General features: G+C 41.1%; 1 protein-coding gene across 10 annotated transcripts in view; it reads right to left on the bottom strand.

The window, feature by feature from the left end:
• Positions 1 to 2,193: 2,193 nt before the first annotated feature.
• UTRN (utrophin) overlaps positions 2,194 to 25,022 on the bottom strand; it is a 567,941-nt gene continuing 545,112 nt past the window's right edge. For 7 of the 10 annotated variants that reach the window (XM_055433618.2, XM_055433617.2, XM_055433621.2 and 4 more), the window contains 6 exons: positions 17,709 to 17,867; positions 17,075 to 17,315; positions 13,898 to 14,006; positions 12,321 to 12,419; positions 8,491 to 8,513; positions 2,194 to 4,190 (listed from right to left, as the gene is read on the bottom strand). In XM_055433618.2, the coding sequence (XP_055289593.2) occupies positions 4,182 to 4,190; positions 8,491 to 8,513; positions 12,321 to 12,419; positions 13,898 to 14,006; positions 17,075 to 17,315; positions 17,709 to 17,867 (640 nt within the window). In that variant the 3' untranslated portion in view covers positions 2,194 to 4,181. The remainder of the gene's footprint in view (positions 4,191 to 8,490; positions 8,514 to 12,320; positions 12,420 to 13,897; positions 14,007 to 17,074; positions 17,316 to 17,708; positions 17,868 to 25,022) is intronic. The other 3 variants (XM_055433619.2, XM_055433620.2, XM_088840810.1) reach the window with 3 other exon arrangements.

Genomic DNA, 25,022 nt, shown 5'->3' with positions numbered 1-25,022 from the left:
TGCTGTGTCCCATTATTGTGGTGAGCAATAACTAACGCCACAGGTAGTGAATGTAATGTGACTATGATTGGGCCCTGGCCTCCATCAAAGGCTTGCTTTTGTTCAGTTCAGTCGCTCGGTCGTGTCCGAATCTTTGCGACCCCATGAATCACAGCACGCCAGGCCTCCCTGTCCATCACCAACTCCCGGAGTTCACTCAAACTCATGTCCATTGAGTCGGTGATGCCATCCAGCCATCTCATTCTCTGTCGTCCCCTTCTCCTCCCGCCCCCAATCCTTCCCAGCATCAGTCTTTTCAGTGAGTCAACTCGTCGCATGCTTTTGTTAATTAACCTCAGAAGCTGATAACGTATGTCAATGAATTTTCGGGATATAACTTAGTGTTAGGTGGTGTGGTATTAGTGGCTTCAGTTCTATTCAGTTCTCAACTAGTGGTTTCAGTTCAGTTCTCTCCAATTCTCAACTAGTGAATTAAGAAATGACCCTGAAAAAGTTGGTCAGTTGAAACAGTGGAATGGTTGTGGTGCACAGGGTTGGGGAATAACCAAAGGCAAACTATATTCTTAAAAAAAAAAATTGTTGTTTGTTGTTTAGTCACTAAGTTGTGTCTGACTCCTTGTGACTGCATGGACTGTAGCCCATCAGGCTTTTCTGTACATGGGACACTTTCCTAAAAAAAATATTATGTGTGTGTGTGTATGCATGCATGCTAAGTCACTTCAGTGGTGTTCGACTCTTTGCCACCCCATGGATTGTAGCCCACCAGGCTCCTCTGTCCATGGCATTTCCAAAGCAAGAGTACTGGAGTGGATTGCCATGCCCTCCTCCAGGGGATCTTCCCAACCCAGGGATTGAACCCACGTCTCCTACATTGCAAGTAGATACTTCACCGCTGAGCCATTGGGGAAGCCTATATTTTCAACTATCTACTCACCTCTATTTTCACCTGCCTACTCAACAGGTTGCTGGAAACCAACAATTGGTTCTTTAGGAATGCTTAATGTGAGTATTACTTTGAAGTAGACAGGATGCTTAAAATGTATGTTCATTAGAATGGGTCAATTTTCTTTAATAAACTATAAATAAGGGGACTTCTCTACTTCATAGCTTCTATTCCCAGAATCAAGCAACATGATTCTCAGCACTAGTTCACATGGGGTAGCTTTGAAATGGATTAAACTTCTATTTTATTTTTTGGGGCTCCAAAATCACTGCAGATGCTGATTGCAGCCATGAAATTAAAAGACGCTTGCTCCTTGGAAGGAAAGTTATGACCAACCTTGATAGTATATTAAAAAGCAGAGACATTACTTTGCCAACAAAGGTCCATCTAGTCAAGGCTATGGTTTTTCCCGTGGTCATGTATGGATGTGAGAGTTGGACTGTGAAGAAAGCTGATCACCGAAGAATCGATGCTTTTGAACTGTGGTGCTGGAGAAGACTCTTGAGAGTCCCTTGGACTGCAAAGAGATCCAACCAGTCCATTTTAAAGGAGATCAATCCTGGGTGTTCATTGGAAGGACTGATGCTAAAGCTGAAACTGCAATACTTTGGCCACCTCATGCGACGAGTTGACTCACTGGAAAAGACTCTGATGCTGGGAAAGGTTGGGGGCGGGAGGAGAAGGGGAAGACAGAGAATGAGATGGCTGGATGGCATCACCGACTCTGTGACGGACATGAGTTTGAGTGCAGTCCGGGAATTGGTGATGGACAAGGAGGCCTGGCGTGCTATGATTCATGGGGTCGCGGAGAGTTGGACACGACTGAGCGACTGAACTGAACTGAACTGAAGAGTGGTAAAATCCAGTGCATATATAAAAAGTGCATTATCTAAAAGCTTGAAGCTGAAAGTGGATTTGAAAGAGTAATTGACTAAATATCAATAGCATCTAAGATTTAAAAAAATGCTAAATAGGTTTCACAGATATGTTTTTAACATCCACTATTATTTTTCCCTAACCTTCGATCTGTAAAGAAAATTGAGAATTATGTATATATATGAGAGAAGACAGAAACACAGAGAAAGTGAGACAGTGATAGTAAGAAAGAATGTATTAGGGTGTATGAGAGAAATTGCAGGAACACATGTAGATTATCAGGATACAGGCTCTCTTTATATTTTATTTTCATAAACGTACATTCAAAGTTCTAAGTCTATCGGTGAACACCACTGAAGAATATCAAAGTCATCTTGTGTTAAAATTACTTTTATTCAGGATGAAAAATACAACATGTAACCAGATTAGATGATAGTCTATGATTAGTTCTTTACCACATATTTCAAAAGAACTACATACTTATTTCCCCTTGTTGTTACTGCAATATATTTACCGTTACTTAAAAGGTTACAATGTAGTGTTTTATGTAGCTTTTCCTTAATAGCAGATAGAGAACATGTTGCACACAATTACAGGCAGGAAAAAAAATTAATACATAACTTTTCAAAGTAAGGACAAGGAAGACACCAAATCTACAGCTTGTAGTTCAGAGTTCAGGGAATTTTTTTCCTTTAAATAAGTATTTTTTTACTGGGTATGATGTGATCTGATAGAAGCTCTAGATTTTTCAAACTGCAGTGGTGTAAAGCTATTTCCAACGCGATGGATGAAGATGCATCTGAGGTAGAAAGGTGGTCATGGCTTTCCTCTCATATAAAACAATTTTCTTCTTCTCAAAATATCTTTACTGCAAATAGACACCCTTGCCCCCCAACCCACCCAACCTATTCTAAAAGAATAGGAATTTCTAACTTTAAGCCTCCTTCTGGCCAGATCCAGTTAAAGAGAACTCAAAGTTAAAATGTCCTGATGTTTTAAAGCATATACGCTTCAATCAAAACACATTATTTTCACCTTTTTTTTTTGGTTTCTTTACATTTGGTAAATGACATGGCATGTTTAAACTGAACCAAATAAATGTTAAATCAGAAGCTGAACCAAATACCTAACTGAATGCACTCAAAGGTATAAGCCAGGATTCTACCATCTAAGCATTAATTTCATTCTTCTATAGAAGCAGTGATACACGCTTTTGATAAACATCGTTCCCAAATGGTCAAATGAAGGATAATATAACAGCTATTCCTTCAAAAAGTAAAATGAGACATTCATTAAATTTGTGTCTGCTTTTAGAAGGAAAATAACTGGGGGTTTCAAGAATCATAGAGGGCTTGAATATATTAGAGACATAAACAACCATCACACTTTCTTCAAAGGGAACTAAAGAAAACCATGTATTTTGGTATCACAATTAGGTACAGGTCTGCTGTGTACTGAATGATGAAAATCAAGACCTGGGAACTAGGAAAAGTTAGACCAAGTCTTGTTTCTGTGTCAAAATGAAAATATGCTTAAATGGGCAACCTCTGGTAAAATAATCTTTGAGATTATTATAATTCTGTCATACAGATTGGAACATGAAATAAATAAAGAAATCAACACCTACTTATATAGAGCAGGGAGATAAAAGGCAAGGGGAAAAAAAATCCCAATAGAAATGCCTGCTAGGCCCACAGGATTTTTATTGCGGTTATCCAAGTGGTAACTAAAGAAATAAGTGTATGATGTGAAGTAACGTTAAACAGTATACACAGAGCTGTAGCCTAATCCATAAACATATAATATTTGATTGACATATATGAAATTATTAATTTGGCCAAATCATGGAAACAAATAAAATCTATTTGGTCATGTGGCTGATGAATTATAAATAACCAAAACATAACGGTAAAAGAGTCAAAGAAACAAATGAAGTTATTGTACAAGGTTAATATGAAGGAATGTAAAAATGTAAAATTGTCTTCTAATTCTTATGCATTTTTTCACGGTTATTAAAAAGAAGGTCTCATTTTAGAAACCCCCCACCCACTTTCCCAATACTGTATACAGTATACAAATCAGTGACAAATGTATTTCCATTTCCAAATACCATTCGGTTCATTAATTTACAGTTGCATAGAAAGGGAAGAAGAAAACAATAATATATGATTATTATAAAAACAAAATATCCTTTCCTCTTTGGATAGTCAGTGTTTTACTCCTTCAGTAGAACACACAGTCAGCACTCAACAGCATAATTCAAAGAGCCATGGAGCTTCTGATTAAATGGAACTTGACATTGGCATTTGCTGAAAAGGGCAACACTGTAAATCAAGAAATGTTGGTTGGCTAGATGAATACTTCACATTGCCTATGGGAAGAGAAAATAGCACAGTCAGAACAACATTTACAGAAGGCATTACAGGTAGCAGAGACCTGTCAACTCTTAAAAAAATAAAAGTGCTTCTTTCAGCATAGACAAGCCTTCTTTTGCTATGTTCAACGGGGACACTTTATTCCCACGTGACTTTTGTTCCTGGAATGAAGTCCTTTGCTTTTATCCTAAAGTTTCATAGCCTGCTTTTCATCAACTCAGCTGATATAGAGGAAGTCTGGAAGACTTTTCTCTTGTCCAGGCTGGAAACCAAGTTAAAACTGAGACGATTTGTCTTTTTTTTTTCCTGGGAGGTACTAATGTTGACTGAATTAGGTTGGTGCCAGCACTCTGTGTTCCTCTGAGGGTCTGTGCGAGGTCTTCTGCAGAACTGGTACCCTGGACAATTCCAGGGTACTAGCTGGATCCCAGCTGGGATCCAGAGAATAAAAACTCAAGACAGGAATCACAGTCCAAGGGTGTGCGATGGTGTCAGTTAAAGGCTCAGGGCTAATGTACAGAGGCAAGGGAGGATAGAAATCCAGGTCACACTCAGAGGAGTGGCATCAACCTTTCGGAGGTCAAATGGTTGTGTCCATTATCATTAAAACCTATGTCCTCAAACTCTTCTCTAAATGCATCTTTCACTAGCTTGCTCTAATGGATATCTACATCTCCCTAAAGGCACAACTTCCTCCATAGAAAGGAAGGACTTCTTCACATAGGACTGTTTGTCATCTCTCACACTCCTCAGATATTGGATAGATTCAGATTGTGTTTTGCAGGGCCTTTTCTCTCTCTCCTTCCTAAAAGTACCCTGCTTTGTATATCTTGTCATCAAACTATACCACCCACTATGCAGTCATCTTCTGGCCTCTTAGCTCATGTCCCCTTAACTCTTGAAGAAAAAAGGGCTGCCATTCATTGGTTTTAAATGTTCATGATTTCAATACATAGATGGTTTTTCCAAGCCTGTGGCCTCTTAGCTCCTTGAGCTCCACTCCTCCCAGAATCTGTCCTTCACCCTTTCTCAGCCTTCCACTCAGTCTCAAATCTGGATGATTGCCAATACCTGCATCTATTCCAGTATTTCAATTTCAATCATCCCCCTTTCTGACAACCCACTCGTACCTTTCCAGCTTACTTCCACTAGACCCAAACTTCACTCATCCTTTGGTACTGCAGCCCATGGGCTTTCTGCCTCCCACACCTATTGCATCCTCACTATTCTTCCTACCAGACTTGGGTTCAAGCTTTATCATCACTCCTCCGCCTCTTCTCTTGAACTGTTGTACTCTCTTGGCCAAACAACTACTTCAACTTAAATGCAATAAATTTCAAGTTAAATGCAAAACTTGGCCTACTCTGGTGCCTGTGCCCATGAACCTGAATGTGGCTGTAAGGGCAACACATAACCCTGCAGACAGGCCTCAAGTTAAATTCACAAGCAAGCAAGTGGTGGCCTTTAATGCTGTCTGGTAGTCAGTCTACTGGAGAAGGAAATGGCAACCCACTCCAGTGTTCTTGCCTGGAGAATCCCAGGGATGGCGGAGCCTGGTGGGCTGCCGCCTATGGGGTCGCACAGAGTCGGATGCGACTGAAGCAACTTAGCAGCAGCAGCAGCAGCAGTCAGTCTATTTCCACATGCCCTCCCGAGCTCCAAGCAGCTACTGCACATCCTCCAGTCTCCTCATACCTCCAAGGCCTCCTCCCCATCCTCACTCTCTGCTGAAGCCCCTGCTTCTGATTCACTAAGATAACAGAACAATCACAAGACTTCTGCTTTCTGGGATGAGGTTCTTCCTTCTCACAGGCTCTCACACCACAGTCACCAATCTACTTCATATTCCCTTGTGTTCCCTCCAGTTACTAAAGATGAACCATCTGTGCTTCTCCTTAATATCTCAGCCTCTTGTGCCATTAAGGCAGTAACACAACCAGAGGGTTCACGGTTCCAAAAAGATTCATAAACAAGTTCATGAGGAAAAATGTTCTCCAAAGATTTACTGTGGTCTTGGCCTGGGGTGCTGTGATTCATGGGGTCGCGGAGAGTCGGACACGACTGAGCGACTGAACTGACTGACTGTGACACACTATTTCTAAGACTACCTGATAAGGAAAATACTGAAAAACACATGGGCTATATCTGCCAATAGTTCTCAGCAAATTCTTAAATGAAAAATCAAAATCTTTTCCCCTCAGAGTAACAAAAGCAGCTTTTGTGTACTGCCCCAGGCATGGCTTTTAAATCCATGTTCTGTGGTAGCTATCTGAAGCAGAGGTTTGGGAGAACCCTGTCAGCTAAACCCATCTGGGGTAATTTTACATAGTACATAGAACTATTAAAGGCTTGAGTCGACTGAACGACTTTCACTTTGGGCTTCCCTGGTAGCTCAACTGGTAAAGAATCCATGTGCAATGTGGAGACACTGGTTTGATTTCTGGGTTGGGAAGATCCCCTGGAAAAGGAAACAGCTACCCACTCCAGTATCCTGGCCTGGAAAATTCCATGGACTGTATAGTTCATGGGATCACAAAGAGTTGGACACGACTGAGAGACTTTCACTAAAAAGTTGTTAGAACACAAAAGATCTAGCAATTGGGCATCTGGAAAAACTGGCTTGGGAGGGATCCCCCTCCTCAGACTGACAAACTATACAAAATCAACTAACATTTCAAGCAAGTTTACTTATTTCAGTTCAGTTCAGTTCAGTTGGACATCCGCGACCCCATGAATCACAGTACGCCAGGCCTCCCTGTCCATCACCACCTCCCGGAGTTCACTCAAACTCATGTCCACAGAGGCGGTGATGCCATCCAGCCATCTCATTCTCTGTCGTCCCCTTCTCCTCCCGCCCCCACCTTTCCCAGCATCAGAGTCTTTTCCAGTGAGTCAACTCGTCACATGAGGTGGCCAAAGTATTAGAGTTTCAGCTTTAGCATCAGTCCTTCCAATGAACACCCAGGATTGATATCCTTTATCAACAGTGCTGTGCTGTGCTCGGTCACTTCAGTCGTGTCCCACTCTTTGTGACCCCATGGACAGTAGCCTGCCAGGCTCCTATGTCCATGGGATTCTCCAGAGAAGAATACTGGAGTGAGTTGCCATACCCTCCTCTAGGAGATCTTCCCAACCGAGGAATCGAATTCATATCTCCAGGATCTCTTGCATGGCAGGCAGCTTCTTTATCCACTGAGCCACCTGGGAAGCCCACTGCTGCTGCTGCTGCTGCTGCTAAGTCACTTCAGTCGTGTCTGACTCTGTGTGACCACATAGACGGCAGCCAACCAGGCTCTGCCGTCCCTGGGATTCTCCAGGCAAGAACACTGGAGTGGGCTGCCATTTCCTTCTCCAATGTGTGAAAGTGAAAAGTGAAAGTGAAGTCGCTCAGTCGTGTCCAACTAGTAGCGACCCCATGGACTGCAGCCCACCAGGCTCCTCTGTCCATGCGATTTTCTAGGCAAGAGTACTGGAGTGGCTTGCCATTGCCTTCTCTCGGAAAGCTCACTAAGACCCCCTAAACCTTGTTTCCATTAGCTCATAGTATCAGAATGTGGCGAAGCAAACCTACAGGTCTGTCTCCTGACTACCTTCATAAGGCATGTCACTGGTCTGTTATCAACTGCACACAGGCCTCCTGAATGCATGGTTTCTCCAGCCCTGCAGAGCTCTTAAACTGCTGCTGTATGCAATGTATGCAGTAAGCAAGGGCACCAGTATAAAGACAAACAGTGACTGAATAGTGTCAGAGCAGCATTTCACATACTCTCATCAAACACAGGATATGAAGGACGTGAACAGCAAAACAAGGAGAAAGCATGTCCTAGGGCAGGACTGGCAGGCACTGCGAGGGGGCTGTGCACTAGCAGGAAGCCAAGGGATAAACTCCATACCATGGTTCTACAAGAAATGGGAAGAAAGGGGTCTAACAGAAAAAGATTCTGCCCCTAAATAAAATCAGAGCATGGTTCATGGACTCTGAATGCACATTTTTAGCATAAAAGAATTTCAATTCTCTGTTTTCGTTAGGCAAAAATAAAGCAAAAACCAAAAATCCACAGTAGCTAACCGCTTAAACTTTATTTAAAAAAAAGGAAAACAAAAAACAAACAAACAAAAAAAACCACTGGCCATCCTGTAAAGCATGTGGGATCTTAGTTCCCTGAAGAGGGATCCAGCCCTGACTCTACATTGGAAGCACAGTCTTAACCACTGGATCACCAAGGAAGTCCTACTAATCGCTTACTCCAAGTTATAATCTCTAACACCTAAACCGATCAACCCATCAACTCTTACCTGTGGCCTGCTGGGGAGATTTGCTGAAAGAGAAAACAAAAGCAGTCAATTGAAGGCAGTTCTGTGGTTCTCCCTTTTACACATGCAAAAGTGTGAGCTGCACCATTCCCAGTTGTTAAATGGATATTAATAAGAAAATAAGAAAGAGCTTTGGGGAGGTTTTTTTTTTTCTTTTTTGGCCAGATGCTTCAACAGGGCTAGTTTCCCTATTTAGCTTATCACATCCCATGTGCTTTAAGAAATAAAAATTCCACCAAAATATGCAAAAGATACGCCAGCTCTCTCAAATCAGTACATGCTAAAGCATTCAGTGAATAATTAGTTTTGCAAAAAAAAAACCCTCAAAATTTCCCACTGAAATCATGCCATATATTTGGTTTCTGCATTAGAACAGAGAAAATTCTGTACATTCTCCTGAAGAGTACAAATTCTGACCAAGAGGTCATTAGGGAAATGCCAGGGCCAGAGTCTTTAGTTTCTGCCACCCTTACACCAAAGACCAGGAAGATGGTGGCAATGTGTTCGTATCAGGAAAGAGCTAGCCTCGTCCTCAGCACTCAGTAGTCTTCTAGGAACTTGGGTTAATACTTGTGCCTTCCATGAGCTAAGTTAAGAGCATGAGATAAGTTAGAATATGGTGTCTAATTTGCCTTTGCATCTGAGCAGCTCAGTTCCTTCTTGATGGCAGAGCGCATGTGCAGTGAAGCTGATCCAGTACAAGCTGGAAGGGCAGCCATTACCACAGCTCTTCTCTAAGGCCTCTGAGGCTTCCTCTCTCCCTTTCACTGTGACATCTCACAATTTCTGAACTGATACTCAGCCCTGGGAGAGAAAGGAGCTCCACCTGCTTATAATGGTAGCATCTGTTCTGGGTCATTAAGGATTGTTCCTAATCAAACAGCACGTGACTACTTTCATCCTATTTTTTTTTTCTCCCTTTTTGAGGGGAAACAAACAAACAAAAACTGTGACCACACAGTAGGTGCTTCGTGAGAAAAAGAGCAAGAAGCGGAAGCTTCTTATGATGCCCTGGAGGGGTGCACCCCAGTAGTATTGGGGGGAATAATAAAGTCCTACCAATTATGTAAGTTATATCAGGGAAAAAAGAGTGGACTTTCTTACATATGGGAATTACACTTGCACAGAACTACACCCTCTTGAGGGAAAGCTCAGTTGCATGAGCATGAAGTATACCATAGGCAGTTAAGCTTCTCTTCTCAGTAACAAACAGCCAAATCCAAACAGAAATCAAATCCCTTTTGCTACAAATCAACATTTTAACCCTGTAGCCTCTTATTAAATAAAGGCTACAAGTACCCTCTTGAACAAACCATACAAATACATATTTTAAAGAAATCAGGAAACATTGTATTTAGCAGATCTTGAAGTTTTGATGAATGTCAATCAAGCTCAATAAATATAGGCAATTCACAGTGAGAATATGCCTGCAGATAAAAAAAAATAATTTAAAAAGCATTTGTTGGTCTATTAGTGAAAATAATAGTCAGCTTACTACTAGCATCCTATATATTTGAATGACATAAAAGAAAAAAACAACAACAAAATGATATTACACTGAAAAAATTAGTTACAGCAGTCAGTGAAAATTTTAGTACATCAGTTAATAGGCAATACGATTACATTCCCTTCATTAACTCCTTGCCAGAAAGAGATGGAAATGCTTGCCTCTCTGCTCTGAAACTCAACATAAATAATTAAAAGAAAGCTTTAAAAGGCCATAATTCAAGGATGCGATCAGGACCAATTGGGATATTAATCCAAGATAGAGGAATTCTAAAGTGTTATGTGCAACAAAATACAGACACAGTAAGAAAAAAAAGTCATGTTTAAGTAGGCAATTCATGCAATTAGGATTTAAGAATACAGTTTCATTTTAATTCCAAGAGTGCCAGGAGTGGAAATTCACTTGTGACCATGCTAATTTTTAACTCACAAAGGATCAAAAGTCAAGATTAACATGCAGATCAATTCACTGTATACTGGTGACCAGCAATTTTAAAGTTCTCATTAGTTACAGGGGCTCAAGGGATTGGCTTGGCATTGGGAGGATGCCAACCCAATTTGCTTTCAAACATCCTCCAAAGATGGTCAGTAAGCTTTGGGAGCCGGTGATGGACAGGGAAGCCTGGCATGTTGCAGTCCATGGGGTCGCAAAGAGTCGGACATGACTGAGCGACTGAACTGCACTGAAGCTTTGGAAATGCGAAGGCTTATTAAAGTATTTGTTAGCCTGTGCAACTTAGAAGGGGCAACAAAGCAAAGGAATCCGACAGAACCTTCTAAGTATTATCAATTAAACCTTCCTTCCCGATGGGAAAATTTAACCATTCATTCATTCACTCCTTCAATTCAGAAATATATTGGGCACCAAATCCACGGCAGGTGCTCATTTCTATTCTACATCCATTAAAAAAAAGTTTAATCAATCCAGGAAGAATTTTAAAAGTATATATGAATTTCATGAATAAATCAATTATGTTTTTATTTTTATGAAAAGCTATCCCTATCTTGGGAGATTTTTATATTATCAAAGTATAAAGACTCTTTGCCATCATTTAAAATGGTATTTTCAGAGGAGAGGATGCAAAGGGGTGTAATGACAGGCTGTTTTACATACTACATATATATGATGAAGAATATATAACAGTGCTGTGCTGAGCTGTCACTTGAGTCGTGTCCAACTCTTTGTGACCCCATGGACCATAGCCTGCCAGACTCCTCTTTTCATGGGATTCTCCAGGCAAGAGTCCTGGAGTGGGCTGCCATTTCCTATTACAGGGAATCTTCCCAATCCAGGAATTGAACTCGAGTCTATTATGTCTCCTGCATTGGCACATGGGTTCTCTACCACTAGCGCCACCTGATATGTAATACGAAAATCTTAGTGTCATGGCTGACTAGAGTTAATCACCCTAAAATTATAAATATAGTTTTAAATAATATATTCTGATTTCTTTAAAATATTATTTAAAATATATTTGCAGCATTAAGTAGTATGTATGTATGTACAATAAACTGTTTGTTTCAGACAGCAGAAATGCTTTTGCTGACAGTTCAGTAGAAACTGCAAGGCGTCAAGGGGCTGAAGACAAAATGTTTGGGGGAAAAATCAATAAATAACAATCATACCGTTTCCTTTGGGATTTTTATTTGGTTATTTTCTGGCTCTTGGTTGTTTGTATGGAAAATTCACAGGATCATAATCTGTCACGCTTTAAATTGTTTATCCTTTATACAGTGACTATTTTATTTCTTGAGAAAAGAACCCCTGAACCAAAAAAAGAGAAAAAAAAAAAAAAAAACCCACACCAAAACAAAAACGGTGGTGGTGGGGGTGGTGAAATTGAAAATAATTCCTTTTTACATCTGAACTTGATGACATCAGAAGACAATGTCTGAAGGAAAAAGAAGGCATGACAGAAAAAGCTATTTTCAGACTTTGTCTGGCATACTACAAAAAACACTCTTTTGGAGAAATACACCTTTCTGACGATGGCCTGCACCGAAAAGGATAATTTCTCCTTAAAGAGAGGCTTGCTTTATGTGCCCCATGTTGTTGCTCACTGGGCAGATCAAAGGATCTCAAAGAGCAGGGTGGCACTGGCCCTCCACCCTGGGATGTGATGGCATCCAGGCTGGGGTTTGTTTGCCTTGCCGACATATGGAAAGCTTGGTTTATCTTCAAATAGTGTTCAGTCTCGCTTCGAGTATTGTTGTTATCTCACCAAAGAAGACAAAGGGCCTCACACAGGAAAAAAAGAAATGGAAGGGAAAAGCATCGCAGTGGCGTTTCGATCTATCATACTCACGGCAACAGGATGGAAACGTACTGTTGATCTGCTCCATGACCTCTGTGAGGTCCGTGCTGGTGTCATGAGGGGGTGCCAGCAGCTCCTCTGCCGCCGTGCCTGCGGATACAAAGAACAACAGACGCTCTCAAATTAACGTCCGGTCTTCCACTAAAACCCAACTGCAGGGGGAAACATGCCAGTACTGGCCTCTAAACATCAGTGTGAAAACAGTCTCCTTGCAAAGAGTAATTCTAGGGGAAAATTCCTAAATCATTTTTTGCATTAATTTCTGGTAATAGAATTTTGCATAATTAAAATGTATTAGATGTTTCTACAGAAAGAATTCAATTGCCAGGGGAAAATTCCTAAGTGAAAAATAAGTGATGGGGTCATATTATTTCTTAGTTAGAATTCCACTATTTTGCACAGCTATTTTTAAAATAACTTTATTTATTTTTGTCTGTGCTGGGTCTTCGTTACTGCATGTAGGCTTTTCTCTAGTTGTGGAGCACAGGCTCTAGGGCATTGCAAATTTCAGTAGTTAAAGCACACGGACTCAGTAGTTGCAGCTCCCAGGCTCCAGAACACAAGTTCAATAGTTGTGGTGCAAGGGGCTTATTAGTTTCTCTGTGGCATATGAGATCTTCCCAGACCAGGGATTGAACCTGTGTCTCCTGCATTGACAGGAGGATTATTTACCACTGAGCCACCAGGGAAGCCCATCAAGTATATTTTCATATTAGAAGTATATTCCATCAATTTTTTCTTTCCTTCTTTATGGAGACGTCAGCGTAGGCTAGCTTACACTGCTAAAAAGTTAGAGGTATTTTATAAGATACTTTCTACTTTGATGTTTATTTAGTCTACAATCAATAGCAAAATAATTCTCTTATTTAACAATTTAAAATAATTTCACTATTTTAGGTTCTCCTCTGATATATGCAGCAAAAGATATCCCGTTAACAAATTAATTTGGTTAAAGTATGGGGTTCTCAGTACTTAATTTCATCAATGACAAAATGTCATTCCAGAATCCCTAGTTGACAGAGCCTATCCTTGCAGCAGTGACAAGTCCCCATTGTGGCCAAGGACAGCCTAGGTCGGACTTCAGCCACAGGTCGGGTGGGTGAGGCAGAAATGTCTGGGGGAAGTAGGATGGAGAAAGGAGAATACTGAGTCCCCAGCCCTGGGTAGAAAAAACTGTATTTGGTGTGATATTCTTTAGTCGTTTATTCTGAATGTGTACAACTACGAAATTTCAGAGACAGAAGTTTATTGCAAAAAAAATCATTCCTAAGGCAAAGAACAAAATAAACTGTTGCTCATCCCCAAAGGAAGGAGCTCTTTTTCCTCTCTCATCAAAATTCAATTCACTACTACACCTTACACAAACAAGTGCATTATAGTTTACTATTCTAAAATGCTTACTTTTTCTGGTATTGTTAAAATGGCTTTGTACTCAGCTGAGATGAAAGAGAATACAAATTCCCTTATGCTTAAAGCACGCATGTGCAAGAATGTTATTTAAAAGTGCACAAATGGCAAAGCCCGGGGTAGACCAGGGGAGAGAGTAGCCGAGTCTTACAGACACAGACCTGCCTGGTGGAACTGTGGGCCCGGGTCTGGATCCAGCGAATAGTTCAGCGCCGACTGCTGAGGGGAAGCCCAAGGGGAGACGCCATTGATCTGTGAATCAGATTCAGGCTGAAATCACATTCAGAGGTTAGAACTGAAGAGATTCAAAAAGTGATTAAAGAAAACATTTCTGTTTCTAACTTCCCTTCCCCAACTATGGATAATCACATAACATCCATCACCCTCAGTCATTTTCAAATACGCTTTAACATCAGTTGGTGGACTCACTAGTGTTCAGCTGAGGACCAAATGGTCCTTCCCTTTGGATCTGAGAACTTTGAAGAATTCACTTGGTTATATGGCAGGATTTACCTATCAATGTCAGGGTTATTCCCTCAATTGTTCTATTACTTTTATGTCAACCAAGCGATTTTGGAAAGATGTTTCATTCATCTTTAAAATTAACACTGCTTCTCATCCAGTAAATTTATCTAATTTAAAAATCATGCTAATTTTTAATTTAAATCAGTAATTAAGGGCAATATTGAAGAGCGGTAAAGGGTACGATTTTTTGTTTGTTTTTTTACTGAAGTTGCTTTACAGCGTTGTGTTAGTTTCTCTTGTATAGCAAAGTGAATCAGTTATACATATATACATATATCCACTCTTTTTAGAGTCCCATATAGGTCATTACAGAGTACTGAATAAAGTTCCCTGTGCTTGAAGAGCATGATTTTGGATTCAGCTATTGGATACAGACTTGTCACTCAGAGCTGTCTAATTCTGAGGCAATTTTATAACTGTCTGCTTTTTATTTATTAAAACCTAGATTTTTTAAAAAAATTTAAAAACTAGGGTTGGTGATAAGAGTATCGGCATCAGAGGGTTTTGTGAACGAGGTGATCAATTATTATTTCTGCAGTGATTAGAAAGGAATCTGACACACCTAATAAATACTTCACAAAGGCAGGAAGTTTGAAATGGTGATGGATACACTGACAGGTACATGGTCAGATTAGAAAAGTGTGATTCATTGTAAAGGCAATGCAGAAGTTCCACCGATTTTGATGCTGTTTGTTTCCATTAAATCCATATTAGCTGAAGTCTGGCAGTTTTGCTAGTTTTTACCATCAGAATTGAATTTCCATCAACTTTTGGCATTCATGCTGGGTCATTAAGAAGAGATAAGAGCCTTATAGTCTAGAATATACAGAGCTATTTAGATATCCGATATCTTGTAAAGCATTACTGTGCAATTCTGAAGGCTCATGAGCCATTAGGCAGCTCAATCTAATGGAAGGAAGAGAGTGGGGGGAGGTGGGGGATGAGCAGGAGAGCCTTGGCTCTCTTCAGAGCATCACCAGGCTACAGCAAACAAAACTTTCAAGCACAGCTGCCTTCCACAGCAATTCTACCTGTGCACTAAGTCCTTAATACTCACACTTCATATTCTAAATAAGAGAATTCGAGGAAAAAAGTCATCCTTTGTCCAGGTACCATTCAGAAACATCATACTTACAACATTGACAATATAGTTTTTCTGCTGTATGGGAGTGACAGCAAGGTAAGAACCTAATATTCAAAGGACTAAGAGAAAGCCTGCCAGGCCGTGGGGAAGGTCTAAATGATGCACAGTTTCTAAGGAAACCTTCTCCCAACAGTCTCACGCAAAGTCTGAAACAGTGACAGACATTCAGAAAGTATAAGGGGTGTTCTGTGGCCCGCTGTATAGGTAATGCAAAAATTACACTGTTTTCAATGATTCTGACAAGTTAAAAGATACTGCAAGCAACTGTGAATAGATGGTTTTCTAAAATTTGAGAAAATCACTGGAGAGAAAGTTGTTTCTGCCTTTGATTCATATATCATTTCTGGAGAAAAGCATTCCTGTTCACTGTCTAGGGGGCCCCCACACTGCAAGGCCCAGAGAAGAAAGCAAAAGATAGCATGAATGTTGATATCAGGGATTCCTCAAGAGAGGGATGTTCCAGGCCCATCGTCTGGGCTTCTTCACAATAAACACCTGCTGCAAAGATACCTTCACTACTAGCTCTGTGACATGATCCCCGCTCTTCAGCTGCTAGATGTAATCAGTTTCTTAATTCTCTAAAGTGTGTACGTCCTTATAGATGATACTATCTTGTTATATATCATACTATCTTGTTATGGTCCCTAAAAAGATGGCAGAAACTATATCTGATGCTTCTTTTATATCCTAAAGAACAGTGTGTTTCAAAATTGCAGGCTATTATTCACCAATGAGTTATAAAATTGGGCCTGACCAACACTAAGAAAGATAGAAGAAAAATGAAAGGGAAGAGGGGAAGGAGGGGGAAGGAAGGAAAAAGGGAGGAGGGGGGAAGAAAAATAGAAAGAGGCAGCATTTTTTAATAACTGCAATTAGTATTTTGTATTCATCATACTTGTATGCATTCATCACAATGCAAATTGTATTTTTATTGTCAAGAAAGTTTGCAAACAACTGCCATAAAAGATGGTGCTATGTGAGGAAATAATAGCTGAAAATTAATAAACATCTGTTACTTAATTTCTTGAAAATAGTTTATGGGAAGGAGGTTTTAGCATGAAGAGTTCAGGTCACTTCCTTTCCCTTAATATCCACAGATGTTTCCCAAATGTGATTTATGCAGATGTATGTGACAGGATCTTTTCCCTTAACCTATTCAGAGCTGAGACAGATTTCCATGTTAAAGAAGAATAAGCAATCCATCTTAAGCTGGGAAAATGCATTCTTTTTTTTTTTTTTTTTGGTGCTGCTGCTGCTGCTGCTGCTGCTAAGTCACTTCAGTCGTGTCCGACTCTGTGCGACCCCATAGACGGCAGCCTACCAGGCTCCCCTGTCCCTGGGATTCTCCAGGCAAGAACACTGGAGTGGGTTGCCATTTCCTTCTCCAATGCATTAAAGTGAAAAGTGAAAGTGAAGTCGCTCAGTCGTGTCCGACTCATAGCGATCCCATGGACTGCAGCCTACCAGGCTCCTCCATCCATGGGATTTTCTAGGCAAGAGTACTGGAGTGGCTTGCCATTATAGAGGGATTTCTAAGCCAGTTGAAATAAACTATGGAGAGGAGAAACCAGAGGTGACTCTTCCTACTGACTCTGGGACTGAGCCCATGGGACGTGGGACTAGGGCAGATGGCGTGGGGGCAGGGGACGCCAGGTTCTGCACACACTACCTGCTCTAGCAGCTGCCGAAGTCGGTGGAGCTGAGACTCCAGCTGCTTGTTGTGATCTTCTAAAATCTGCATCCTAGCCTCCAGCCGACCTTTGTGCTGCCTGAGGAGTTTCGCCTCTGCTATAAGTTCTGAATCCTCAGACGTGTGATGAGGGGACACCACAGAGTCTGGAGGGGAGCCGACAGGGAGGCCCCTTCTCAAGTGCTGCTCTTTCAGCTGCTCGTATTCCACCTGCAGATTTCTAGTGGAGGAGGGAAAACTGGAATTAGTATTGGACATATCACCTTCTTTCCAAAATTGCCCATGAGCTCCAAATGTAGCCCAGGCTACTTATTTCCTCATAGATAAAAACACTTATCAGTGAGACAAGCAAGCACGAATAAAACCGTAGCTTTAAATAAATAGATGTTCTAACAGACAGCACTCCTGAACCCTGAAATGTAGCTGTAATCTGCACCCAGCTAGCTGCCCAGTGTGTTAATGACCTCTGAAACTTTGCCTCCACGGTATTTCCTGGACAATAGTCCTGAAAAAAGAATGGGTAAGGGCCATGTGGAAGTGCATATGAAAGGATTTCCCATGAGAAGTCTTCCCAGGGTGAAAGACTTCTTGATTTCTCTGAAGTCTAGCACACCTTTGTTCTTCCTCCAGGTCAGCAATGATCCGCTCCAGTTCTCCGCGTTCTTCCCTTTCTACTGACTTTAGGATCTGAGCTGGACTCTGGGGCTGGCTCACCGGGGACTCCCCTCCAAGCGTCTGGCAGTACTGCTGGATGAGAGCATGCTCGTCCTCCCTGAGGTGACAAAGCAGACACACACAAAGGCTCACATTTGGAGGTGGATGTAGCTGGACACAGAGGAAGTAGAAACAATGACAGTCAGGCTGGCTGCTGTGCCTCGACTGCCTTAAAACTCAACGTCCCTACGGCCTTCCTTTAAAACTCTGGGAAGATATTTTACCTGACAGTGTGTGTACACTACACACAGACACCCCAACATTTCATGCTTGGCCTTGGTCTAGCATGTATATCTCACAAAACGTAGAAGAGATATTTTGCTCAGCAAAGTATATATATAAAGTACAACATTTAAATAGTTAATATAAAAGATTTTATAGGCAAAATAAAAAAATTGAATGCCAAAAGAGTAAGTTAAAAGACTGTTAACTAAAAATAAACTGCTATAGGAACTTCTCTAGTGGTCCAGTGGTTAAGGCTCCATGCTTTCAATTCAGGGGGTGTGGGTTCCGATCCTTGGTCAGAAAACTTGATGTCACATGCCTCACATGGCATGGCAAAAAAAAAAAAAAAATTGCTATAGTCTGAGTGTTTATTTCCCCTCCCTGAAATTCACATGTTGAAACCTAATCCCCAGTGTAAAGATGTGTGGAGGTGGGGTCTTTGGGGGGTGATTAGGTTATGAGAGTGGGGTCTCCATGAATATGATTAGTGCCCTTACGAAAGAGATCCCAGCGAGCTCCCTTCCTCCTTATACCCTGTGAGGGAACTACAAGGTGATAGCTATGAGCCAGGAAGGGGGTCCTCATGACACTAAATCAATTAGCTCCTTGACCCTGGACTTCTCAGTCTCCAGAACTATAAGAAAAAATGCTTGTCATTTATAAACCATCTAGTTTAAAGTATTTTGCAATCAGTGTCCCAATCAAGTACTTGATTTCACTATCTCTATCTTTAGCATGTGGTTGAAAGCAATTTTATAATGCTTTGTAACCCAAAGGGTGGTAGAGGCTAATTGTTAATTCTTAATTAAGAATTAAGGCTTAATTCTTTCATTTAAGTAACTTAGTATACATTATAATTGTAGATATTTATAAAATATCTGAATTTATTCTATTTGATATTATCAGCACATCATTTCTAGGCTCAGTCATTCTGTATTAAACAAGGAATTCCACTTGATTCACTTGGGTTCTCCCAGTTTGCTAACTACTTGTCTAATGGACTAGATGCATTAACAATGTGGTAGAATGGAATAGCTGACAGAAACGGAAGCATAGAGAGTAGACGAGGTTGGCATGTCTGTGGGAAGGAGATGCTCACCAGCAAGCTGGGCATCCCTCCCCTTCTTTTACCAGGAATCCAGTCAGTCAGTGTCACTCGCTCAGTCGTATCCGACTCTTTGCGACACCATGGACTGTGGGAACTCCAGGTTCCTCTGTCCACGGAATTCTCCAGGCAAGAATACCAGAGTGAGTTGCCATTTCCCTCTCCAGGGATTTTCCTGACCCAGGGATTGAACCTGGGTCTTCAGCATTGCAGGCAGATTCTTTACCATCAAAGCCACCAGGGAAGCCCAGAGATCCAGTCAGATCTCCTTGGAAATGTGCAAATGATAGATTTCCTGGTTAATGCTAGCAGGAGAGTCCTGCTACAGAATACCTTGGGCAGATTTTACCTGATCTGTTTTTTATGGCTTTTGGTAAACAAATCCTGGAATCTACGGATGTATAGGGTGTATGCGTGCATGCTGTCACCTTAGTTGTGTCTGACTCTCTGTGATCCTATGGATGGTAGCCTGCCAGGCTCCTCTGTCCATGGGATTATTCTTCAGGCAAGAATACTGGAGTGGATTGTCATGCCCTCCTCAGGATCGAACCTGGGCATCTTATGTCTCCCGTATTTTCAGGCAAGTTCTTTACAACCAGTGTTACCTGGGAACCATGTATAGGGTAGGGCTTCAGAAAAACATCTTGTAAGTTATGTAACAATCAGAGTATAAAATGGAGCTATCCCATGCCTGAACCAGCTCCCTCCTGTGTAATGATGTGACTGTAAATATTCCTTAAAGAGCTTGTCTGTTACCCTGGGGTCAGGGCACATCCTATTGCCGCCAGAAGGAACCAGGTGAGTAGCATGGGCAGCCCTGGACCTTTTGCTTATGCCCTGGAGCTGATGAACATGCTTGATACTGGGTAAGATCTGTGACTCTGAGTCTGGCTTGAAAATCTAAGCCTGTGTTATCACAGTTTACTCTGATAAAGAGAGGACATGAAATTGCATCTGAGAGGTAGTGCGTTCTTAGAAAAGTTGTGTCCTGATCATTGAGATCAGAGTGATATAAAGAAGCAAATGAAAACAATGAATGTTAGGGTTGCAAAACAGCCAAAGCAAAGGTTCAAAGGAGCCCCTTGTTTGTTTACGTTGCTCCTTTATCAGTAAATTTCCCTAACCTCACCTTCCTTCTATTATCAAATGAATAAAAAAGGAGTAAACTGGAAATAAGAAACACAGATGGGAAGGATTGAAATAAGCTATGGCATCGTCCTTTGATGACCAGTTTTGCAAAAACGTGGTATCACTGTGAAATAAATAAGAAAGCCTTGAGAATAATCTCACACTTGCTCCTAAATTTAGAAGGATGAGGATAAGAGGTGAGAATGGATCCTGCACTATTGCAGGGCAGCAGTGTTTGAAAGCAGAACTCAAAGCTCTTAGGGTGCCCATGTAGCAAAGTCAAACAGAAACGCGGCAAGGAGGTATGTGCGTGTGTGTTTTGAGAAGGGAGACGGTATTTTCTTGATAGGGAATAAATGAGTAATTTGTTATTGTATCCTAAACCCAGCCGTATTATGAAGGAGCAGAGAAGGCTACAAGGCTAATGCACCAACAGCACAGGGACACCAATTAGCTGCTAAGGATGACAAGACTCTAATTCAGTAACGCTTGGAGTCACTTCACCCAATTTAAGTGAAGAGAAAGACCATAACGAGACGGGATTATAAAGTACAGATCTGATATATGGACAGAACAAATGGACAAATTCGTATAAAACAAATAATAAAATAATTAAAAAGTAAAAGTAAAGCAGAACATTTAAAATATTTCTTAGGCCAAAAAAGATGAGTATAGAAACCAAAAATATGCTAGAGAGTAGTAACAAAAGAAAAATGCTCATATATATCCCAGTGAAAACTTTATCTCAGCAGAATAAAGCATCACAAGCAATCAGCTAGAAATCAAAACAAAACAATAAGCCATTTACAAAGAAAGAAAAATGTTTAGCCTCCTACTCTCCATGTTTAATGTCCAAAGATACTGGTCAATGCCTATAGTCCTTACCTAGCCATTCTTCTGACCAGCCAGGTTATGTAAATGCACAGCAAAGCATTGTCCATAATGCAAAAGAAAGAAAGAGTGACAATAATGCAAAACAGAACCAAATTGGTGGTAATCTCAGGGACTGTAATAAATAAGAGTGATAAACGGATGCTCACATTGGTTTAAAAAACAATTAATTATATAATTCCTGTGAGTAACTCACCTAAAAGAAAATCAAAGATGAGAGTAGAAGTTAAAAAAATAAACACTAAAAGGATAAGATGAGTTAGAGGAAAGCCTGGCCCCTATAAGCTCCCTGGCAGACATATGATTGGATCATAGACACTCACATGGTGCCTCTCCCATATTCCCCGATATTAATCCATTTATGTCCTTGGAGCACTTATGCCTTCAGGCACCTGACCTCAGGAATTATATTTAATGCTCAACATTCAGTTCAGTTCAGTTCAGTCGCTCAGTCGTGTCCAACTCTTTGCGACCCCATGAATCGCAGCACGCCAGGCCTCCCTGTCCATCACCAACTCCTGGAGTTCACTCAAACTCATGTCCATCGAGTCAGTAATGCCATCCAACCATCTCGTCCTCTGTCATCCCCGTCTCCTCCTGCCCCCAATCCCTCCCAGCATCAGAGTCTTTTCTAGTGAGTCAACTCTTCGCATGAGGTGGCCAAAGTATTGGAGTTTCAGCTTCAACATCACTCCTTCCAATGAAGACCCAGGACTGGTCTCCTTTAGGATGGACTGGTTGGATCTCCTTGCAGGCCAAGGGACTTTCAAGAGTCTTCTTCAGCACCACAGTTCAAAAGCATCAATTCTTCGGCGCTAAGCTTTCTTCACAGTCCAACTCTCACATCCATACATGACCACTGGAAAAACCATAGCCTTGATGGACCTTTGCTGGCAAAGTAATGTCTCTGCTTTTTAATAGGCTGTCTAGGTTGGTCATAACTTTTCTTTCAAGGAGTAAGCATCTTTTAATTTCATGGCTGCAATCACCATCTGCAGTGATTTTGGAGCCCAAAAAATAAAGTCAGCCACTGTTTCCCCATCTATTTGCCATGAAGTGATGGGATCGGATGCCATGATCTTGGTTTTCTGAATGTTGAGCTTTAAGCCAACTTTTTCACTCTCCTCTTTCACGTTCATCAAGAGGCTTTTTAGTTCCCCTTCACTTTCTGCCATAAGGGTGGTGTCATCTGCATATCTGAGATGATTGATATTTCTCCCGGCAATCTTGATTCCAGCTTGTGCTTCTTCCAGCCCAGCGTTTCTCATGATGTACTCTGCATAGAAGTTAAATAAGCAGGGTGACAATATACAGCCCTGACGTACTCCTTTTCCTATTTGGAACCAGTCTGTTGTTCCATGTCTAGTTCTAACTGTTGCTTCCTGACCTGCATAAGGTTTCTCAGGATGCAGGTCATGTGGTCTGGTATTCCCATCTCTTTCAGAATTTTCCAGAGTTTATTGTGATCCACAAAGTCAAAGGCTTTGGCACAGTCAATAAAGCAGAAATAGATGTATTTCTGGAACTCTCTTGCTTTTTCGATGATCCAGCAGATATTGGCAATTTGATCTCTGGTTCCTCTGCTTTTTCTAAAACCAGCTTGAACATCTGGAAGTTCGTGGTTCACATATTGCTAAAGCCTGGCTTGGAGAATTTTGAGCATGACTTTACTAGCGTCTGAGATGAGTGCAATTGTGTGGTAGTTTGAGCATTCTTTGGCATTGCCTTTCTTTGGGATTCGGGCTTCCCTGGTGGCTCAGAGGTTAAAGCGTCTGCCTGCAATGCGGGAGACCTGGGTTCAATCCCTGGGTCTGGAAGATTCCCTGGAGAAGGAAATGGCAACCCACTCCAGTATTCTTGCCTGGAGAATCCCATGGATGGATGAGCCTGGTGGGCTACAGTCCATGGGGTCGTAAAGAGTTGGACACGACTGAACGACTTCACTTTCACTTTCTTTGGGATTGGAATGAAAACTGACCTTTTCCAGTCCTGTGGCTACTGCTAAATTTTCCAAATTTCCTGGCATATTGATGCAGCACTTTCACAGCATCATCTTTTAGGATGTGAAATAGCTCAACTGGAATTCCATCACCTCCACTAGCTTTGTTCGTAGTGATGCTTTCTAAGGCCCACTTGACTTCACATTCCAGGATGTCTGGAATTATTTAGTGGGTGTTAAAATGCTCAATATTAATACCAACTAAATACCTGTTTTAGATATCTGTGGACTATCTACAGTGAAACACAAACAGCTAAGAGTTAAAATTTGACTTGAGATGCATCTTGCTGTTGACATTTATATAGATTCATTTCTTTTGGGAAGTGTATGGGGCTTTAACATAATATTATTATTTTAAAAATATAATTACCACCATCATCTCTATCATTACATTCTTTTAATAAGGTGTCTGGAAGAAAATTAAGACAATTTTTCCAAAACTAAGAATTTGAATATCATTCATATACAACATATAATTTTAGTCTTAAGTGGTTTTTCACTGACTATTCATCCTAAAAGTTAAATATAAAAATAGATATATTTGAATTCTTAATTATACAGTCATGAGGTACCAGATTAAAGTCATTCAACATCAGTATTGTGCCCAGTGCTAAAACAGAAAATGCCACCAACATGTGGGGCTGTACCAATGAAATACAATTAGACAGAACACCATTACACTGTATTTAAGTCATGCATAGTAAACACTGTCTAGATTACAAAATTAGTACTTATCCAATGACAAGAGAACTGTGATTCATTGAATGACCTTTTGCAAGTAAGACATAAACAAAAATAACAATAATTTCCTTCCTTTAAAGATTTGTTTTGTTCCAGGCTCCACAGTTGCAAACAGCAACGCCAGTGCAAATCATGCCAGCTCCCCAATTTGATCCTTCCACATACAACAAGGTCACTCAAGAGGGGAGGTGGAGTGAGATACCCTGATGGCAATGGCCTAAGGAAATGTCCTTGGGTTTCAGCTACTCAGATTTCCCAGGATTATCCTCTTTTTGAGACAGGCCTGGTTCATTCTTTGAAATGAAAGAAAATTAAGTCGTGTCTGACTTGGAATCCCAAGAACCATAGCCTGCCAGGCTCCTCTGTCCATGGGATTCTCCAGGCAAGAATACTGGAGTGGGTTGCCATTTCCTTCTCCAGGGGAACTTCCCAACCCAGGAACTGAACCCAGGTCTCCCACATTGCAGGCAGATGCTTTACCAACTGAGCTACTCAGGAAGCCCTGAAAGAAAATTAGTATCCATCAAACGAATGCCTTTACAATTTCCAAGTTAGACTTTCAGAAGAAAAGGGAGTACTGCGGATTAGGTTTATGTGAGGTAAAATGCCATGAGATTGATTCAGGTCTAGGCTGAAGAAGTAGCAGCCCATGATGCATGAAGGGTCAACAACACAATAATTAACCAGCTTTACCAGGTGGCACTAGTGATAAAGAACATGCCTGCCAATGCAGGAGACATAAGAGACCCCGTTTTGATCCCTGTGTTGGGAAGATCCCCCGGAAGAGGACATGGAAACCCACTCTAGTATTCCTGCCTAGAGAATTCCATGGACAGAGGAGCCTGGCCGTCTACAGTCCAAGGGGTTGCAAAGAGTCAGACACACTGAGTGACTAACATTTTCACAGAATTGAATGCTCTGAGGAGCCAGGGAACTGGTTCCATAGACCAATTTGAGGGACAGAGAATGGCTCAAATTGCAGGACAGGATGATTGCTTCTAAGGATACAAAAGACTAAAAGGGCCTGGGGTAACAGAATTACAAGCTCAAGTCTCAAAATTCGTACATCAAGGCAGGGGCTTTCTTTTACTGTCGACAGCTGAGACCACCTAAAAACGAAATTT

This window comes from Moschus berezovskii, chromosome 10 (genome assembly GCF_049115385.1).
Source record: "Moschus berezovskii isolate FMDL1 chromosome 10, NW_MosBer_1.0, whole genome shotgun sequence".
Taxonomy (NCBI): domain Eukaryota; kingdom Metazoa; phylum Chordata; class Mammalia; order Artiodactyla; family Moschidae; genus Moschus; species Moschus berezovskii.
Note: the sequence above shows the minus strand (reverse complement) of the source record. Positions and strands in the feature narration are given on the sequence as shown.